The sequence below is a fragment of the Monopterus albus genome, unplaced genomic scaffold (assembly GCF_001952655.1).
Source record: "Monopterus albus unplaced genomic scaffold, M_albus_1.0 scaffold138.1, whole genome shotgun sequence".
NCBI classification, from domain to species: Eukaryota; Metazoa; Chordata; class Actinopteri; order Synbranchiformes; family Synbranchidae; genus Monopterus; species Monopterus albus.
In genome coordinates, this window is record NW_018128018.1 from 872,941 (window position 1) to 894,691 (window position 21,751).

The window sequence follows — 21,751 nt, forward strand, 5'->3', positions numbered from 1 at the left end:
AAGGTTCCTGGGTTGCCTTAGCCAGTCTCCAGACCTCAATCCAACAAAACATTTTTGGAGGGAGCTTAAACTCTGTGTTGTTCAGCGACAGCCCCGAGACCTGACAAATCTAGAGGCGATCTGTGTGGAGGAGTGGGCCAAAATCCCTGTTGCAGTGTGTGCAAACCTGGTCAAGAACTACAGGAAACGTTTGACCTCTGTAATTGCAAACAAAGGTTTCTGTACCAAATATTAACACTGATTTTTTCAGGTGTTCAAATACTTATGTTCAGCAGTGCAAGACAAATAAATTCTTTAAAAATCATACAATGTGATTTCCTGATTTTTTTTTTTTAATTCTGTCTCTCAGAGTAGGAATGCACCTACAATGTGAATTTCAGACCCCTCCATGATTTCTAAGTGGGAGAACTTGCAAAATGGCAGGGTGTTCAAATACTTCTGTTCCTCACTATATCTTTGTTGAATTTAAAACGTTCTGAACTGTTCGAAGAATGTGAATGACTTTGTTGAGCTTCAGTGTGAAGTTTGAATTAATTGAACTGATTCACTCGTGCTGTGTGATATTTTATGACTAGTTGAGAGATGGTGTACTGAATATTGGTAAAAATTGTGACTTAACAGGATTTATGATTTAGAGGCTGTCAAAAGACTTTCCAAACAGAGCAACGAAGTCACTGGAATGGTTATAACAGTATTCTTTACTTGCAGCAAGGAGACAAGTCAGCATGAGCATACAGAGTTGTCTGAATGAGCTAAGTCTATACAGCAGAATATATATTTGAAAAGGGACTCCCTGATAACACAACCCAGACACTAATCAAGCTATAAAGTAGATTTAAACAGCATGTTGCAGAACAGGACTCTCACAGACTGTGAGAGTCCTGTTCTGCAACATGAACTGATTTAATTCCTGAAGGATTAAGAGACACAAAAACCATTTGTGAGTGGGATGTGATGGTTCTGATCTGTACAGAGGTGACGCAGACTAAATATCTGACAGATCAACGACAGCTGTGAATGTATTGATGCAGTTTCATATCAAACGAGCCTGGTCAGCTCAGATACAGCAGCAAACTGATCTGATGATGCTTCGTAAGAGAAACGTGGCTCAGATATACGTTCAGACAAGTATGTGAGTAACTGTCCACAACTGCAGAAGGGGCCAAGAAGGAGAAACTACACATCCCTTAAGGCTTGTGGATACCCCAAGTGGGCCTTCACCAAAGCAACTAAAAGGTCCAACACCAACAGGGAGAAACCAGAAACAAGAGGGGATGGTTAACTGTGCTCAGCCCAGTTCTCTTCACTCTGTTTACCCATGATTGTGATGCCATTCACCCCACAAACACAGTAGTGAAGTTCACAGACGACACCACCGTAGTGGGTCTCATCTCAGACAATGATGAGACTCACTACAGAGAGGAGATCCAGCACCTGACAAGGTGGTGTTCAGATAACAATCTTGTCCTGAACACCAACAAGACTAAGGAAGTCATTGTGGATTATAGGAGGTCCAGGAAGACAATGTATGCTCCTCTTCTCATACACAAGGAGGTGGTGGAGCAAGTGGATAACATCAAGTTCCTGGGCATCCACATCACATCTGACCTGACCTGATCTCTGAACACATCCTACCTGGTGAAGAAAGCCCAGCAAAGGCTTTGCTTCCTCAGGAAACCAAAACGCGCTGGTCTCTCTTCTCAGCTGCTTGCAAACTTCTACAGAGTGACAGTAGAGAGCATCCTCTGTCTCAGTGTGACAGTGTGGTACAGGAGCTGCACTGCACAGGACAGAAAGGATTTGACCCGGGTGGTGAGAACAGCTCAGGGTATCGTAGGGAGTCCTCTCCTGGATCTGGACTCACTATACACTGACCGGATCCAGAGGAGGGCCGGACGGATTGCTGCAGACCCCACCCACCCAGGTAACAGTCTGTTTGTGCCTCTTCCCTCCAGGAAAGGGTACAGGAATATAAAGACTAAAACAAACAGACTGAGACACAGCTTCTTCCCCAGAGCTATGTAATCAATCACTCCCTTAACCCCCAGTCACACACACAACCTCCCCCCTATGGACAGACACAGAGCACTGGACCTCTGCAGACACACACATCCCTTTTTATTTGTTCATTATTTTATATTGACTTATGCAATTTTGTGTTATGTAAATAATGTGTCTTTTAAGCCGAGAGCTGCCGGAAAAAAATTAATTGTGCTATGCATAATGACAATAAAGATTCTTGACTTCTTGACTGTCATCCCTTATGTAGCTGGTTTATCAGAGAAGTTAAAAAGGATCTTTCTCAACCACAATATCCCAGCTAACTTTAAACCAGGGAACACCTTGCGGCAGATACTGGTCCACCCAAAGGACAAAACACCCAGACATAAACAGGACAAGTCTTTCAAGGCACTTGGTTATGATGGGTGTGAGTGCAACTGATCTGTAGTCATTCGGGGAGCTGGTGTTGGTCTGCCTGGGCACCAGGATGATGATAGTGGTTTTCAGGCAGGCAGGCTGGCGCAGTAGTATGTGCCAGGGAGGGGGTAAAATCGTCTGTGAAAACCTCTACAAACTGATGAGCGCAGTCCCTGAGTACCCTGCCTGGGATCTCATCTGGACCTGCCGCCTCCTTGGCATTAACAGTTCTCAGGATTTGTGTCTGGAGGGTAGGTGAGTGGTCAGCAGAGTCCAACTGGGATGAAGTTATGTTGTCCAGTCCTCTCTCAAATCAGGCAAAGAAGCAATTCAGTTCCTCGACCAGCGAGGCCCTGTTTGCTGTCAGTGGATCTCTGCTGCCCCTACAGTTGGTTAAGTGCTGGATGTCCTGCCACATACGTGCCGAGATCCTGGAGTTGAAGTGATCCTCAGTCTTCTCCTTGTATGAAGCTTTAGCTGATCTTATGCCTCTCTTGAGATTATGTCTGGCAGTGCTGTACAGATCTTTGTTGCCAGAAATGTAGGCTGCATTATGGTCTCTCAGAAGAAGCTGGACCTCCTTAGTCAATAATGCGGCAGAGACTAGTCTACCCGAAAGACAAAACACCCAGACATAAACAGAGTGATGTGGTGTATGCAATTAAGTGTAGTCAGGAGTGTAACGACTTGTACATTGGTGAAACTAAACAGACACTTTACAAACGCATGGCCCAACACAGGAGGGCCAACTCCAGTGGACCAGAGTCAGCAGTCCACCTCCACCTGAAGGACAAAGGACATTCTTTTGAGGACAGTGAAGTCCAGATCCTCTCCAGAGAACATTGCTGGTTTGAGAGAGGAGTTAAGGAAGCGATTTTTGTAAAAATAGAACACCCCTCACTAAATAGGGGTGGTGGACTAAGACACAACTTGTCTTCCATCTACAATCCTGTTTTGAGATCTCTGCCCAAACATGCCCACCAGGACAATAGGTGTCGGTCGACAGGGGAGGATCCAAAGACAGGTAACGACTCTCACCGATACTGGGCTATAACAACTCAGTCGTTAAGGGACATTATTGGGCATCAAAGGACTGAAACACCACCGATGGTGCTAAACATCCCCGGCTCAACGCCAATTGAACGGAACCGATGAAGCCATTTTTTACTTAAAACTACATCCAGATGCCTTCTAAGTTTTTTCAGTATACTATGACCCAGATGACAGATTTTTGCATGGATGTGTGAGTAACAGTATGGAGACCAACACAGGGCGGCATGTTCTCACTCTCCCTGTTGTACAGAGGGACGTCATTAAACCAGCAGCTGTTTGGACCCTGAGGAGAAGCTGAACTGTTTGGTTTGATGACAGTTTATTAAATTAGGATCAAATCTAACAGGATGCCAGTTTCTGTGACTTCCTGTATAGGCTGAAGGCTGCTGTCCATCTTGACTGCGGATTTTTGTCACTGCCGCCTGTTCTCGCCCACTGACCAGGCACAGTGCATCTTGAACGAGCCTGTAAACATCTGACATACACCTACGTAGAGATAAACATAGAATATGTTTGACCAGGTTTAGACATGTTAAACTAATAAAGACTCAGAAGGGGCCATGGGTTATTGTCCAAAGCTCTGGGAACAAACAAATGTAAATAAGTAGCCCTTGATTTTAGGTCCAGCATGAGTCTCCTCACTCCAGTTCAGAGGTCTGTTTTGAAAATGACTCCTCCATGTGTCCCAGGTGTTCATGGGAAACCTGCAGGTGGACCTGGGATTGGTTCAGTATGACAGTAACTCTCTGCTATCTCCTGTCCCATTGGCTGCCCAGATTGGCTTGGGGGCAGGAGCAGCTATCATCATCCTATCAGTGCTGGTTGTCATCCTCATGTACAGGTAGGTACCTGTCTGCCTGCCACCACCTGTCTTCAAGTTTCAGTTAATTTGATCAGTTTATTCCTTGACCTCACCACCTTCACGAATTCCAAATATGACCAATCGTCCACCTATGTTAGCTGCCTCTACACCGCCTGTGTTTCGATGTCTGTCCTCAGTCTGTGTCAGTTACGTACACACAGGGAGAGTAATGGCTAACCATCCTGTCACACAGCTGCTCTCGACTCCTTTCACATTACAACTCAGTAGAGCAGTTACACATGCAATTAAAGTTTTCTGAATTCTGGATGTGATCGCTGGATTTCCAGCATCTGTGTTGGTCAGGAAGACTGAAACAGAAGTCTTCATGTCACCAACAGTGATTTCTGTTTTTATGTGCTGATGGATACAAACACTAGACAAAGATGTGCTTTTGAAATGAACAACCAGACTGACACAAGTAGAGTAAAGTAACTGTACAGATCCTTAACTTTCAAACAGTGGGTTTAGTGTGAATTTAAGTTAGGGCCCTTTAATCGTACTTTAAAAGGTTGTTTTTCTAAACCAGAAATTTACACTTTCTTTTTCTCTTAATTAGTTCCAGGTTTTGTAAAAATCATTGTATTCCTCCTTATCTGACATTGTATTTTCTCTATGTTTGTGTTCTAGCTCTGAGTGAAACATTCAAACCCTACACTCCCATGTTTTTGTGGTTGCATCATCTCTTCAGATGGAAATACTCTACGTCATGATCTCCACTAGATTTTAGAATATTGTTTTAACAAATATTTCACAGTTTGTAATCAGTGACTAACAGACAAGCTGCTGCTTGCTAAGATTTGATATATTTATGTCTGTATATTTACTGTAAATTTATATACAGTAAATCTCTATTAATCACCAACACTGTGTTGAGCTTCTGTTGTGTTTCTGTGTGTAGGAGGAAGAGTAAACAGGCTCTCAGAGATTATAAGAAGGTGTTGCTGCAACTGGAAACACTGGAGATCAACGTGGGAGATCAGTGTCGCAAAGAGTTCACTGGTACATTCACCTTTTATGACAAACATGCAACAAACTCTACAGATGGAATCGTCTCGTCCAAAATGATGCGGGCAAAAGTGTGGGAAGTGTTCTCGAATTTCACTGTAAAGCATTTATACTGCCTAAAATCACTAATTTGTCTCACAGGGCTGTTCATTCTGTACAGTATAAACAACATCCTGTCTCTTTGTACTTCCAGTTTAGAAAAAAATCATCAACAAAAAAAGCTGGCAAATTGATGCAGTTATACAACACTTTACAGCCCTTTACAATTTCAACCATTCACACACCTTAGCCTGGCCATCAGGAGCAGTCTTTCACACATCCCAAGCTCTTATATGGTCGTTCCTCAGTCCTTGATCCTCGCTCGATCCGCAAGTTGTTCCGGTTGGTCAAGGACTGAAGACAACCCAAGATTCTTATATCTGCTATACACAGGAGCATTGTAGTCATTTGTGGACTGACACACCCCTTATCAGATATTACTTGATAACTGGACACTTCAGATGTTTTCCTTGTTTTTTCTTCACATTTTACATGAACAGGACTAAAACACAAGGAAAAAATGAAGGAAAGGCAGATGCATATATAAGTGACTTGGGATGTACCCAGAATCTTTAAGTGCAGACCAACATCATCGTCCTCTTTTCCTCTGAGTGCAGACCTGATGACAGAGATGATGGACCTGAGCAGTGATGTTGGAGGACCAGGACTCCCCCTGCTGGACTACAGGACATACGCAGAGAGAGTCTTCTTTCCCGGCCAGCAGATGTTACCGCTGAGCCGCCAGTTGGACCTGCCAGAGTCCAGGAGGCTGACTGTGGAGCAGGGTCTCCAGCAGCTCAATAACCTGCTCAACAACAGACTCTTCCTCACCAGAGTGGGTGATGGTCAGGAGGCAGGAGGGTCATGTTATGCTAATGTAGCCTATTCTCAGATCAGAGGACACCCGGACCTGCAGGTGATGTTTATTTTGGTCTTTGTTTCAGTTCATCCACACTCTGGAGGCCCAGCAGGGTTTTTCTCAGAGAGACCGAGGTTATGTTGCCAGTTTACTCACCATGGCTCTGCATGATAAACTGGAGTATTTCACCGAGGTCATGAAGAGTCTGCTGCAGGACCTGGTGCAGCAGTATGTTGCCAAGAACCCCAAACTCATGCTACGCCGGTATGTAAAACAAATCCTTCATCTGCAAAATCTGTCAAATCCAGACAAGTTCTTACAACCATTCATGTGAGGTTTAAATCTTCCTCATTTTCCAGAGATGACCACCACTTTTGAGATCTTTTACCTTCCATGTCTATGTTTCACTGTGCTATAAAATCATGAAGAAAGTAGAAATTCACTGTGTCAGCCAGGTCCAGGAGTTCCTTCCCCCACCCCAGGTCTATGGCAGCAGTCCTCCTCCCTCAAAGAGAAGAGTCAGGACAAATCTGTAGCCTGTCTCTCTGATCATTGTACTCTTTGTTGTCTGTGTTTCAGGACGGAGACAGTTGTAGAGAAGATGCTAACCAACTGGATGTCAATCTGCCTTTACTCTTTCCTCAAAGTAAGTACCTGTCTTTCTCTCTGTATATCAACCTGTTTCTAAGTGCTCATCTCACCCTAACCTGTCTCTCTGTCTGTTAGGAGGTGGCGGGGGAGCCTCTCTACATGCTATACAGAGCCATAAAGTATCAGGTGGATAAAGGGCCAGTTGATGCAGTGACAGGAAAAGCCAAACGAACGCTGAATGACAGTCACTTGCTGCGAGAGGATATTGACTACAATGCTATGGTAACCATGATGACACACATACTGTATTACCTGTCTGCATCTATATGATTCAGCCAGACACACCTAAACACTTTCTCTACCTATCTGTCTCTCAGACTCTGATGGTGTTGGTAAAGAACGGAGTCGAGGTTCAGCCATGTCCTGTTAAAGTGCTCGATATTGACACTGTCACACAGGTACCTGTCTGTCTGTCCGTTTGAGTATTACCTACCTGTCTTCTTCTCACCTGACTCCCTTACACCAATCTGTCTCCTTGTCTGCAGGTGAAGGATAAAATCCTGGATCAGGTCTACAGAGGAGCTCCATTTTCTCAAAGACCAGCAGCCGACAGTTTGGATCTGGGTACAGACATACCCCTGTCTCAACTGTCTGTGTTTTGATTGACAGCTCATGCTGACCCATGTTTCTGTATTTCATGATAGAGTGGCGTTCAGGTCAGGCAGGTCACCTGACCCTGTCTGATGATGATGTCACAGCAGTGGTTCAGGGTCGCTGGAAACAAATCAACACGCTGCAACATTACAAGGTATCAACAACTGACCAGTCACTGTGCGTCTTTACTTCCACCACTATTCACATTGTCCTCATCTTTTTTTTCCTGTTCTTCTTCCCCTCAGTTAAACATCTTTCCTCTCTTGTTCTTCAGGTTCCAGATGGAGCGACTGTTGCTCTGATTCCTCGTTCTCAGAGTTCAGGTGGTGTTGGAGTTAACCAAGTTTTCCAGACAGGAGAGAGTAAGAGCAGAGCACATCCAAACAGTCTAGAGCACAAAACATGTAGAACATCCACAACCAAGTTGACACAAACAGAAACATAACAAATGTAGAAAACACAGGCATCTAAAATATATAGAATATCTGAAACCCAGAATCAGCACAAGATGGAACCATATGGTACATGTAGAACTGAGACCTACAGACAGAGGTTCAGCTATATTGATGGTAAAATTAGCATAATGATCCCACTTTGAACGGCCAATGTAAAAGTCGATACTGTCCAGACCTTCTGGAATATTTAGAATATCTAGAATCTATCTAGAACTCAGAACACATGTAAAGGTAACCATCTAGACCCCAGGCCTAATGCAAAGGAGCTGCTAGAACATACTGACACCAAAACTAACACAAGGGGAACTGCTTAGCACTAACACCTGCCATCATCCTAAAACCCAGAACTGAGTTAGCAATTTTGTACTTCAGGTTTCCTCGCCCCAAAGTTGGTGTGTTTTTATTTAGACATGAAATAAAGCCCGTGATTAACACAAGGCCATTACATATTCACATTTTGTTCTATGAAGTAAAATACAGCAGTAAATACCCCACTGGTGCTATTTAATGCTTTACGTGTCTTATAAAAGATAGTTGCTAACTAGTGGCTAAAAGAGACTACAGAGGCTGTTTGGAATATTACATGTCATCACAGGGACTTGTTTACTCACTAACCTGCCTTTACAGCCTCGTCAGTTTTAAACTTTTTTTAAACAATTGCAAATCTTTCTAACTGACAGCCACGATCACTACCTAGATCAGGTCACACTAAGAGGAAAGGATTTTTTAGAAGAGGTAAGTTTGCAAAATCAAATTACAAGTTGGAAACTGTGATGGTGACACTGAAGTCATGGGACTGTGGTGCAGTTTGATTATAGCCTCACAGTAGCTTTTTTTACTTCTGGTGGTCGTCTTTGGGCTTCAAACATCATAACAGTGGTTTTCACCTGTGACGATTATGTCGCTGAACAAAATGTCTGTCAGAAACTGTTTTGTCACAGAGCTTATTTTCTGCAGTAAAGCAAGTTTATTTATACAGCACATTTCATACACAAATGCAATTCAAAGTGCCTACCACAATGCACACAGAGAGAAAACATTAAAATGCATAAAACATTAGAATGCAAATAAAATAAATATTACTTAAAAGCAACAATTACAAGACAGTACAAGTAACAACATGCATGAATAGATACCTAATATTTTTTGTTTAGCAGTGGCAGACTGTGAATTCTCACTGTTCTTATTATACTTTGTACCCCTTTACTTCAGTATTCCAAAGACTAACTTCTAAGTAATTTACACCAGAGGTGGGTGCTCTTTCTTCCAAAAGATTTGAAACATCAGTGTGTAAATAGTTAGCTAAAAAGTCCCAGAAACCTTTAGGATAGCTGTGGCAAACTGGATTCTTACTGTTCTCAATATACTTGTACCCCTATACTTCAGGAATCCAAAAGCCTATGGAAAAATCTCATTGACTTTTGTCAAAGTAACTGATGTGACGCTAACTTCCCAGTTGGCCTACGGCACTGTTTAGGGATTGACGGTCTGTCTTTTTTTTAATTGGTTGACATGATCATCATGGTGAATGTGTTGCTGCTGTAGAAACACCAATGCTGGAGGGTGAGGAGGAGGAGGGTCTGCGCCTGTGGCACTTAGTGAAGAGCAGCGAAGATCCTGAAATCCCAAAGCACAGAAAAAGCAGCATGAGAGAGCGAGAGAGGGCCAAGGCCATACCTGAGATTTATCTGACCAGACTGCTGTCCATGAAGGTAATACAGAGAACTAAAATCTTTCTCCCTCCATCTGGTTGTCCATCTGTCTCTGTCTGCCTTCTGATTCTCTACCTGCCTCTGTAGGGGACATTGCAGAAGTTTGTTGATGACGTCTTTGTGGCGATTCTCAGTACAAAGCGTCCTCCTCCAATAGCTGTCAGATTCTTCTTCGACTTCCTGGATGACATGGCTGAGAAACATGCCATTGATGACCCTGAGACTGTTCACATCTGGAAGACCAACAGGTAAGATGTGGCTGGTTACCTGACACATCCTGTCACCTGTCTGTCTCTCTGACCTATGTGTCTGTCTACAGTCTCCCTCTCAGGTTCTGGGTGAACATCCTGAAGAACCCTCAGTTTGTTTTGGATGTTCAGGTGACCGACAGCATTGACGCCATCCTGTCTGTCATTGCTCAAACCTTTATTGACTCCTGCACCACCTCTGAGCACAAAGTTGGGCGGGTATGAGCTGTCTGTCTCTCTGTTACACTGTACGGTATCTGACAGTACATGTACTGACACTGTGGCCTCATGATAACTTCTGTCCAATCAGGACTCTCCTGTGAACAAGCTGCTGTATGCTAGAGAGATTCCCCGGTACAAGCAGCTGGTGGAGAGGTGAGACTGCTTCCAGTCAGAGTGGACACCTTTTAGCTCATGATGAACACTGTCATACTGTAAGACACACTTCTCCCTGAGATGTCAAATCAAATCAAATCAAATCAAATTTTATTTGTATAGCGCCAAATCACAACAAAAGTCATCTCAGGACACTTTACAAAGTCATGTCTAGACCTTACTGTTATCAATATTATTACATAGGGAAAACCCAACAAATCCCCCTTGAGCAAGCACTTGGTGACAGTGGGGAGGAAAAACTCCCTTTAACGGAAGAAACCTCCGACAGACCCCGGCTCTTGGTGGGCGGCCTTCTGCCTCGACCGGTTGGGGTGAGTGGATAGAGGAGAGACAAAAGAAGAAAAGCAACAAGACACAACAATCAAACACTGATCAGGTTGATGTGGTTTGTGACTGCTCATCAGAGACGTAGAGCTCCAGGGCCAGGGCAACCTGCAGAAAGGTACAGGGGGAGAGAGAGAGGACACACTACAGGAGAGAGGAGACACAAAGTTAGTGATTTGTAATGGTGGCATATAGAAGCATGGAAAGAGAGGAGAGGAGAGGAGAGGAGAGGGGAGGGGAGAGAAACTCAGAGCATCATGGGGCCCCCAGCAGTCTAGGCCTATAGCAGCATAAATAAGGGAAGGCTCAGGGTCACCTGATCCACCCTTAACTATAAGCTTTATCAAAAAAGGAAAGTCTGAAGTCTACTCTTAAAGGTAGAGAGGACATCTGCCTCTGAGACTGGGAGCTGGTTCCATAGGAGAGGAGCTTGATGGCTAAAGGCTCTTCCTCCCATTGTACTTCTGTTGACTCTAGGAACCACAAGTAGACCTGCACTCTGAGAGATAATTGCTCTGTTGGGATGATAAGGCTCTATGAGGTCTTTAAGATACGATGGAGCCTTGTCATTAAGGCTGCAGCATTTTGGATTAACTGGAGGCTTTTTAGGGAATTATTGGGACATCCTGGTAGTAAAGAGTTACAGTAGTCCAGCCTGGAAGTAACAAATGCATGGACCAGTTTTTCAGCATCACTTTGAGACAGGATGCTCCTGATTTTTGCAATATTGCGTAGGTGAAAGAAGGCAGATCTAGAGACTTGGATTTTGTGTGATTTAAAGGACATATTCTGATCAAAGATGACTCACAGGTTCCTCACAGTAGTACTGGAGGCAAGAGCTATGTCATCTAAAGTAACTATATGATTAGACAGCAGATTTCTAAGGTTTTCAGGCCCAAGCACAATAACTTCAGTTTTGTCAGAGTTTAGAAGTACGAAGTTGCAGGTCATCCAGGCCTTTATGTCTTTAAGACATGCTTGAAGTTTGACCAGCTGATCTGATTCATTTGGCTTCATAGATAAATATGTGAGTATCATCTGCATAGCAATGGAAATTTATGTTGTGCTTCCTGATAATATTGCCTAAAGGAAGCATGTATAAATTGTAGAGAATTGGACCTAACACAGAGTCCTGTGGAACGTCGTGACTAACTTCAGTTTGTGTGGAACATTCATCATTAACATGAACAAATTGAGATCTTTCTGATAAATAAGCTTTGAACCAACTTAGTGCAGTTCCTTTAATCCCAATAACATGTTCAAGTCTCTGCAGTAAGATGCTGTGATCAATGGTGTCAAAAGCAGCACTGAGATCTAAGAGGACAAGTATGGAGACAAGTCCTTTGTCCGAGGCTAGGAGAAGATCATTGGTGACTTTCACCAATGCGGTTTCTGTACTATGATGGACTCTAAATCTAGATGTGCTCCTTGCTTCACAGTTACCGCAGAAACCCACTGTCTGTCGTTACTGTAGCAGCACAAACATAGAGAGGTTGTCACTCGAGACTTGAGGTTGTCACTCAGAGTGCAGTGCAACTCAGTGTCCCCATAATGCCATAAAAGCAATATTCCCGTGACAATGAGAGCCCCATACTATGACTGCTTGACCATGAAGACCTGCTGCTGGCACCTGGAGTGACACTGATATCATTTAGTTGGAAAGTTATTCAAGGAAAAGGACAGACATGACAAACATCCACTCATTGGTTTAGGGCTAAAACAGGGACTTCAGTGAGCGGACCGAGGGCAAAGTGGTGAAGATGTCACATTTCTGTGTTCATCAACAGCTGTTGATGAACTGCCCATCCAGCCTGTTACTGGCTGATCGGTGCACTGTAGACTAATCCTTCACGTCCTCTGGTCAGCTCTGTGTGAGAGAGGAGCGCAGCCCCTCCCTCCTCTAAACAGAGACCGACACAGTGGAAAAGCAAAGCAGGACGGTCGGCATCAACTTGTGACGTTATTTTGGGTGACAGTTAATGGAAGCATGGCATGTACTGCTCGTTGGGCTCCGACAGTGGAAACCCAGCTATAATGTGCAGCTGGAACAGTGGTGTCCTCACCGACAGACTGCTGGGCTCTGAACCACATGTAGCCACCTGCTAACAGAGCTAGCTTGGTCAGATAACGAGCGCTCACATCTCGGAAAACGTCAGAACAAATTCTAACTTGGCGTTACCTGGAGAGACTGACCTCATATTCTCAGTCCAAGTGGTTACTGTGTCACCTGAAAACCTGTCACAACCTAATAAAGTGGCGTAAAACCAGTCCTACAGATGAAACTGAGAAAAGCTTTGAGTTTGGCTCCAAATCTCTGCCACCAGGTTCTGGCCTGGCTGTCGCTGCATAGAGCAGGTCTCTCCCCAGCTGTGGGCCATAGCCTTGCTGGGCTCCTCCAGTCCCCATCTCACACAGCGGGGTGGGCTGAGTCACAGCACTTGGTTTCCACTGACAGTGAATGGGCAGCTACTGCTGAGGCAGGGCTTTCTTTGTATGTGCTCAGAGTGCTCAGCAGCGCAGTGGCACACTTTGGCCACAAGGGGGCTCACATACAGTCAACAACCTTTCCAGTATTCAAAATGTTGAAGAATGTTTCAAAATGTTCTTGTATCCAAATTATGAAAATCAGTTATTCAGTGGGCTGTACCCTACCTCTCCAACACATTTAATCAAAATATTTTCATTACTTTTTGATTTATGCTGTTGACAACAAACAAACTCTGGTAAAAACATAACCCCTCGCTTTGGGAGAGGTAATAAAACTGCAATTGAGGACAGAATTACTGTTTCTGTAGACCTGTTATAATCATGTGATGTTGGCACAGGTACTACAGTGATATCCACAGCGCTGCTTCAGGCTGTTATCAGGAGATGAACTCCACTCTGACTGAACTGTCCGGGGTCAGTAACTGCAGACGTCACTATCTGAATACGTCTACCAAAGAAACCAACTTAGCACTAACTTAATACTCTCTCTCTGCCTCTTACAGAGTTTTGCCTCAGGCATGAACAGTCTTGTTGCTCTCCATGAGCTCTACAAGTACATCAACAAATATTATGATCAGGTAACACTAACTTCATGAAGCTCATCCAGGTCTTTGTTCCTTTTATGGTTTTGTCTCTGAAGTAAACAGTGTGTTGCTACAGGAAATAAGATAAGATAATCCTTTATTGTCATTATAACACGTACAACGAAATTTCACTGTGAAATAAACAACAGCCCTCTAAATTGCCCGTAGGAGTGAATGTGTGTGTAGTTGTTCGTCTGCGTGTTGGCCCTGCAATGGACCGGCGGCCTGTCCAGGGTGTACCCTGCCTTTTGCCTGATGCCAGCTGGGATTGGCTCCAGCACCCCCGTGGCCCCGTTTGGGACTAAGCGGTATAGAAAATGAAATGAGAGATGAGATAAACAACAGCCCTCTCATGCCCCCCCTCACACACAGGCATATTATAATTTAGCAGCATTCAGTGAGGTAACTGTTTTTGGGTAGAAACTATTCCTGAATTTAGTGGTCCTTGATTTGATTGTTCTGAACCATCTACCTGACAGCAGCAGTTTAAAGAGTGAATGTCCTGGGTGTAAAGTGTCCTTAATGCTGTTCTGGGCTTTTTTGAGGCAGCGGGAACTGTGTAGTTCTTCCAGAGTGAGGAGAGGGTAGCTGATGGTCTCCTAGGCCGTATTAATGACCCTCTGAAGTGTTTTCCTCTGAGCCACTGTGCTGCTGCTGTACCATACACATATACAGTATGTAAGGATGCTCTCAGTGGAGCACTGATAGAAGGACACTAACAGTCTCTGGGAGATGTTGTTCTTCCTGAGCACCCATAGGAAGTACAGTCTGTGCTGGGCCTTTTTAAGCAGTCCAAAGGTATTCACGCCCCAGGTCAGATCCTCTTTAATGTGGACTCCCAGAAAGTGAAAGGCCAGCACCCTCTCCACACAAGTCAAAATACAAAATACAAGTCAAAGTCTCTGTTCTCATCACTTATTGTTTTAGGGAGCACCTGTCCACATTTCTGCGGAAGTCATGTGATCTGACATGACCACGGATATAAGTTTAAAAAGACAGTTTTAGAAAAAAGATGTTTTTCAGCATCTCCAGCCACTTTACTGTTTTTCTGTTATAAAAGGGTTTGAAAGCTCTGATGCTTATGAATGTGATGAGGCAGGCTTTAAAAATGTTTTCATAAATATTCCGTCACTAAACTGGCTGATTTTTGTTTTGATGGGTTGAAGTTAACTCATAAATGCTTTACTCAAACAATAAAATATGTAAAATACTGTATACTTTAAGTAATAAATAGGAACAAGTCTGAGGGTTGTTTTGTACCTGTCTCTCTGCACCTGCCTGTCTCTCTCTGTCTCAGATCATTATGTCTCTGGAGGAGGACAGTTCAGGTCAGAAGATGCAGTTGGCCTATCGGCTGCAGCAGGTTGCTGCCCTGGTGGAGAACAAGGTCACTGACCTCTAATCCCATCAAACGCTCACAGAATCCAGTGACCTTTGACCTGTGACCCCTGAAGACAATCGGAGCCCCACAGAGGAGGAGGGAGATGAAGATGGAACTTTTGAAGTGGCTCTGAGACTAAAACTTTGGAAATCATTGGACTCCTGTCAGCACAGTGTCTTCCTGTTGTGTGCATGTGTGTGTGTGTGTATGTGTGTTGTGGGTATATGAGGTTTTGATAGTCAGACTCAGGAGATCACAGTTCTTTAGATCCATTCACTTTTTAATACATTTTTATTTTAAATGACATTTAAACTTAAATTTAAAGGCTGGTTCTTTTCTATATTAATAGTATGTTCAGCAGTCTCCATGCATCGACTGAAGCTGTCAGTCCTAGATGAGTTTATTCATCTGTGCCATAGACCTCCGTTGTTCAAAAATGATTAGATAAGATAATCCTTTATTGTCATTGTAACACATCCAACAAAATTTTAAAGTGACCTCCAGTTGGCACAGCAGCAACAAAACATATGAATATAACCATCTAAAAACCTTAAAAACATAACCCCTAAAAACACAAAATAAACAACAGATTTTAATCGTCTTTGAACAACAACAGAGAACTGTGGCACAAATGAATAAGCTGATCCTGGACTGACAGCTGACAGACATTAACTGAAGCAGAGGCAATTCATTGATGGTGTTAGTCTCTGTATGGGGAGTGTAGAAAATAATGTTAATATAGAAAATGACCAGCCTTATCCTTTAAACTGACCCAAATCCATACTTAATCTAACCTAAACCAAACCTTAGCCCAGCGTTAGACCAACCTGTCACCAGTCTGTGGTATAAAAAGACAATCCAGCCAATCAGATCAGGGAAGATTATATTTGCTGCCTTGCACTACATTTCCCAGAGTTCCCAGTTATTCTGTTGTCTTTGAAGAATCAAAAAGCACAATTTTAATACTTTCTATACTGATAACATGTATTGAGAATTGATCTGCTGATTTCAGACATGCTGGATGTTTTTTAATCAATGGTATAGTTAACAATATTTTTTTGCCTTTACTACTGAAACCAGCATCGTCTCTGCACTGGCTGTAAAGATCCCAACATGCAGTGAAATTCTACTGAATGCAATAATAGAGTCAGGGAGTATTTTAAAATCATGTTTCAGTCGGATTCTAGTTTCTCTTCAGCTGTTAATGACAGAGACTGAAGCTCCACTTACTGTATATTATGGACACATTTTTTGCCTGGAGCCCTTCAGATGAACGTGCCCCTAGACAATTTCTGGACTTGACCTACACTGGTTCCCAGTCTTCCTCAGTTCCATGTTGAGTCCAGATTGACTGAGGGTCCTAAGGTTTAGTTTCAGCCACCACTGATGAATTTCAATTGATCAGCCAATCAGCACACAGGAGATCAGTGGCTTGATGAAGGATGAAGAAAGGTATCAGTGATGCTTCTTGCTATGGATACTGTTGTACTGTTGCTATGGAGATGGCTGTGATATTGAGGCTACTGTTCAGGCCCTGTTCAGATGAGGTCTGACCGTATTTAAGTCACTTTCACCACAGGCCTGAATGTCCCTTTCTGATCAGGTCTAATTGTTCTTCTTCAGTCTGATGGTCTTCCCTTTGATTATTCTTAGATAAGTGCAACAGTGCTTGGGTCTCCTTTGGATCTGATGACTTTTGTTGAAAATGAATTTTGTCATGTCTAAGTTTTATATGGTCAGTTTACTGTAGGATCTGGTCCCCAACTTTGAACTACTAGTGAATCCCCTTTTCTGCAGCACTTTACTGGATGTTTAGGATTATGTGCATTTTCTTTGTCTTGCTTTTTGGTCCAGTGAGATCAGGATTCTGTTGTTCTCAGGTCAGATCATTTTTTTATTTCTGTTTTTTATGGACAAGTTGATCTCAGGTTTCGGTAATATAATGCCCAATTCAGACTAAACGATTTAAATCCAATAACAACCCAAATACGAAGGACCTAGGCCGTCTGACATGACAATGGTGTCAAACACAACAATTGATTGTTTAATCTCCTATAGTGTGTCATGGGAAGCAACAACCGATGCTGAGTCTGGGGTGCCTCACTACATCCTGATGCAAAGTCTAGCATGTCAGAATTTTTTTTGTCTACAACATGGTGGGTTGACAAGACCAGCGGGAGCACAGATGGTTCACACTGTATGTTAAGAACATTTTTGGCATATTGGACTGAACCATATTCATTAAATATCACAGTGTTACAGATAACGTTAGCATAGTGACTTTCCCAGTTAGCCTTTTGAAGCAGCTACCCTATCGAGGGCTAGATAGCTAGTTTTTTGTTTTACTACTGGCTTAAACCACTTATTTTTAACTACTTTTTCAGGTTATCTATGAAGAAGAGACAACACGAGCTGCCACTCCCTTTGTACAACCCATAAACCCACAGACAACCCTAACCCCCCATTTTAAATGCTTTTCTAAACACAAGCAGCCAGTATCACACACACTCTCCTCCCAGTCCTGGCACCTCCAAGTTGTGAATGACATCAGGCTGTAATCTGTTGGGTGCCAACAGATAGTCTGTCATATCATCCAAGAATTTATGACTGTAATTGTGTAATCAGACAAAAAAGCACATAGTGTGAACCAGGCGTAAGTCATAGAATACATTTTGATTTAGGTACATTTAAGTTCAATAATCCCAGTCAGAGCCAGTCTCATCCAGTTGCTGTGGAACAGATTCACCAGTTTAGTCAATGTGTAGAAGACTTTTTGATCATGGTCATATTTGTAAACTTTGATTTGCACCAGCCAGTAGAAAAGCTGTTCTGAGCTCAGAGGGATTGTTGTACTGTAGAGAGGAAGTGGAGGAAGCGACCCACTGAGTCAAAGTACTGGTCAGATCAGGAAGGTAATTTGTGAGTCATCCTGAAATTTGTGGTTTTATAAGCTTGGTCATGTAGCATTTGAGTTAACCACTTACATGCTAGTCGCATTAGCTCAATAAAATATCTTGCTAGCAGAACAAGAAGTTCACACAAGAACCCAAAAGACCTATTTTTCAGACTCCTGTGTAGTGACTGATTCCAGATCTGTTATATCTTTTGGGGAGCAGTTTATACTCTGACGAAAGTCTTCATTAAGACTGGATGGTGACACACAGCTAGTAAGCTTGGGTTTGCTTCACACCCCGTGAAAAATTTTTTAAATGCATATGAGATTGAGCCTTTATACATTTTAAGTTGAGAAATACATGCTGAACACAAGATATAGATGGTTGTTCTTTTTTAGCTTGAGAGCTGCCTGACAGCTTGATCAACAGGTTGTTTGCAGACTAATGGTTTGAGCTAATATGCTAGTTAGCTTCTTTATCGGCAGATGAAAGAATCTGAACATTAAGTTATTTAATTGAGTTTAACCCTTTAATTTAACCCTATCCCTGAATAAAAAAATTTAAAAACCTACTAGAAACTAGAATCATACTGAAAATAAAGTTAAACTGAAACAATAAATTCAAACCTAGTGAATGAACAAAGAGCTGAATGATAAAAATCTGTGTTTGTGTGTGTGTGTGTGCGTGTGCTCGCCCGTGTGTGTTAGCGAGTCACTAACTTATTGTATGTACAGACTGTAAGCTCTATTTATACCTATTTATCTCGGCTGTGCCTTCACTCTTGCAGCTAGGTGACACTGTCTGTCTCCCTTGACAGTAGCCTTATTGATAATCTGTCCCAGTGCACCATGGGAATATTTAAATTTTTTTAAAATGCCCATGGCCTGCTCATTTCCAGCCATTTAATGTTTAATCTTGGGTACCTCTAGATTAGTTTTGCACCCATCATAACTCCAAATCATGCGTAATTATTTCAGAACAATAAAACCCGATTTCACAAGGAGAGCCTCCTCCTGAAAATCAGAGGATAATTTGTGAATGTGCCCAACTCCTGTTGCCACTCAGAAAGCTATGACAATGCATAAACAAAAATAATTGACAAATAAACTGCGTTTTCGCCAGTGACAATACCTCAAATCCTACCTGACATGTTTGAATATGTCAGAATATGTAAGTGGACAGCACAATGAACCGCAACAGCATTAATTAATTTGAATGTCTCCTCCACAGATAGGCAAACAACGGTATATGTACCGATGAAAAGAGATGTGTAACACTCTAAACAAAGCACGTAACTGAGAAACCCCATATTTTAACTGGCATAATGCAGACAGAGTAACTTCTCCAGCCTTACAACTATTGTTTAACATTACAGAAACAAGGAATTAACACATCATGAGTCGTTAATCCACTTGTTAACCAGCAACACATCACATGCGGCAGACACACTGGCCTCAAGTACAAACAGGTACTGTGCTCTGGGGGAATCCGGTGTTGATGAGCTGATCATTCACTGCTGCGAGGGCTTCACTGGCCAGGTGCTTGTAGGTTAGACCTGGTCAGGTAAAACACAGAGTCCCTGGACATGCAGTAAACTCGGGCCCTGTATTTTTCTCCACATCCTCTAGTCACGGTGCAGCAGCAGGAGGGAAAATATATCTACAAAACCGGGCGCAGTCGAAAAATTCCACTTTTACAATGGCACTGTGGATGTCAGGCAAGCTCACATGAATGCACAATGGCCTGGAGATTATGATGATTCAAAGAAATCTGTGAACTATTATTATATTATAACTATTATAGAGTTTACATATCTGGGAAAAGAGGTCTCACCGGTCAGAGTTCACGAGACGTCTATAAATCGAGTTGCTTCTGCATAGGCATACTAGAACATAGGTTCACCTCATTTTTTGAGCTTTAGGTCACATCGAAGATGATAATTCAACATTGTAACATTGTAGATATATCAGAAGACAAGGAAAAGCGCCATGGGCTTTTTAATACTTGAATGTTTCATTTTTATTTAAACGGGGGGTTACAATGGAACACAAACTCTGCAGCATCATGTACAAGCACTCCAGATTAATTTCAAACAGCCTGAATTACATGCATATGCTACAAACCTCTAGCATAGCATAACCCTAGGTCCACTTATTTGATTGGGTTTTGGCATCTGCTCTTTCTGAGGTCGAGAATGAATGAAGAAATGCACCTGCAATTTGTAACTTACTGGTTGTATCAACTATTAAAGGTCTTTGGATAATCTAGTAGGACTGTTATGCTAGCAGGTATAAACTATGAATATCATTGACAGGACATTATGAGTTATGTGTAATATCCTTAAATAAAGACAGCTACAAACATAACAGCTGTTTGTTGTAAATATAACAAGTAGCAACATCCTGTGTATCATGAAATTCATAGTTTAACATGTTTCTAGGTGCTTCTTACTAGCTTGTTGTATCTGGTATAACATCTGAAACTTTACAAAACACTTGTGTGCTAACTTGTGTGCTGCCTGTGGTTAGTGTATTGTCTTACTACAAAGGGTCAGCAACACAATAAGATCACTTCTTTCACCTTGAATAAACAGCCAGATAACCAGTGATGATTGTTGTCATTGTAAAAGTGAGGGCTAACATCTGACTACATACAGCCACAAATAGCAAACATATTTGGTGTAACATTTATGTTGCATTCATGTTGTCTGACAACTCCACACACGTACTTACAGAGGTGGTCATGTGAAAGTTAATTTCCTGACTATAGCCATTAATTGTGGGTTTAATTTAACACTGAATCTTTGGCTGATGTGAAGCATCTATGTTTGTTTTGTGTTCAGGCACTTCTCTGCCAAGTCAGATTTATTGACACTTTTAGAAAACTCAGAGTTTCCATGTCATAATTACAACCTAGACACTGACATGAACGTTGTTACAAGTGGGAAAGTGGTAATTACAGTGACGCCGACATGACATGAATGTGGCAATAGCGTCACATTACATGATACCCACATCTGAAAACAATGGATTCAGGTGCTGTGATGTGCCCAGGCGTTGTACAGTATGATGATGCTGTTGTTAGCTAGCTGATTCTACAGTAGCTGCAACCCTCTGGCTAACATAACCATTGTTGCTTTAGCAAATTAACATTGTACTTTTTACACATTTTTTTAATCTCTAATTTTAATCATGAAGTGTCACAAAAGCAGAATCCAAATATCACAAACGTAACGTGAGATGATGTAAAAGAAAGCAATAAGTATTAGACAGACAAAGGCTGCTTTTATTCAGCATTATTAGTGTTAAGGGGACCATTTTCCTGTTCACTTCAACCTTTCTCTGTCTCTAAGGCAGCAGAGTCTACCTGGTGATGTCACGACTCAGTTTGAGAGTCCAGATGTTCAAGGTTTACATTCAGCCTGGAGACTGGCAGCTGTGTCTCCATGGCAACAATTTGTTGTTTTCTGTGTGGAGTCAAGTTGAGAACACTTTTGTTTTGTTTCATTTTCATCTGCAGATCTGGACAGGAAATTTCCTGGTCTTGACTGACAGCTGCTCCTTATGCTGTTAGACTGAAACTGAAACCTGAAACAGGTCTTTTCTTGAATGAGACTATCTGAATGATATTTGGTTTTAAACAAAATGTTATCTTAACTATTACTGTTATCTGATTGTAAGAAGCAAATAAGCAAAAATACAAAAAAGACATGGGAGCACTTTGATGGATTGCAGCACTGACTTTAGTCCATAATCTGTATCTGAATGATGATTGGTTTGAAAAGAGATG

At 42.4% G+C, this 21,751-nt stretch overlaps 1 protein-coding gene across 1 annotated transcript in view; it reads left to right on the forward strand.

Annotated features, from left to right (window-relative positions):
• Positions 1 to 15,649, forward strand: part of LOC109967906 (plexin-B3-like) — a 22,632-nt gene extending 6,983 nt beyond the window's left edge. Inside the window, exons 9-25 of the mRNA XM_020613798.1 lie at positions 4,161 to 4,312; positions 5,232 to 5,332; positions 5,995 to 6,212; positions 6,322 to 6,500; positions 6,816 to 6,882; positions 6,963 to 7,109; positions 7,205 to 7,285; positions 7,373 to 7,451; positions 7,532 to 7,635; positions 7,756 to 7,843; positions 9,482 to 9,648; positions 9,736 to 9,896; positions 9,968 to 10,115; positions 10,207 to 10,271; positions 13,442 to 13,517; positions 13,607 to 13,681; positions 14,985 to 15,649. Of these exons, the coding sequence (XP_020469454.1) occupies positions 4,161 to 4,312; positions 5,232 to 5,332; positions 5,995 to 6,212; positions 6,322 to 6,500; positions 6,816 to 6,882; positions 6,963 to 7,109; positions 7,205 to 7,285; positions 7,373 to 7,451; positions 7,532 to 7,635; positions 7,756 to 7,843; positions 9,482 to 9,648; positions 9,736 to 9,896; positions 9,968 to 10,115; positions 10,207 to 10,271; positions 13,442 to 13,517; positions 13,607 to 13,681; positions 14,985 to 15,089 (2,013 nt within the window). The 3' untranslated portion in view covers positions 15,090 to 15,649. The remainder of the gene's footprint in view (positions 1 to 4,160; positions 4,313 to 5,231; positions 5,333 to 5,994; positions 6,213 to 6,321; positions 6,501 to 6,815; positions 6,883 to 6,962; positions 7,110 to 7,204; positions 7,286 to 7,372; positions 7,452 to 7,531; positions 7,636 to 7,755; positions 7,844 to 9,481; positions 9,649 to 9,735; positions 9,897 to 9,967; positions 10,116 to 10,206; positions 10,272 to 13,441; positions 13,518 to 13,606; positions 13,682 to 14,984) is intronic.
• The last annotated feature ends 6,102 nt before the right edge of the window (positions 15,650 to 21,751 follow it).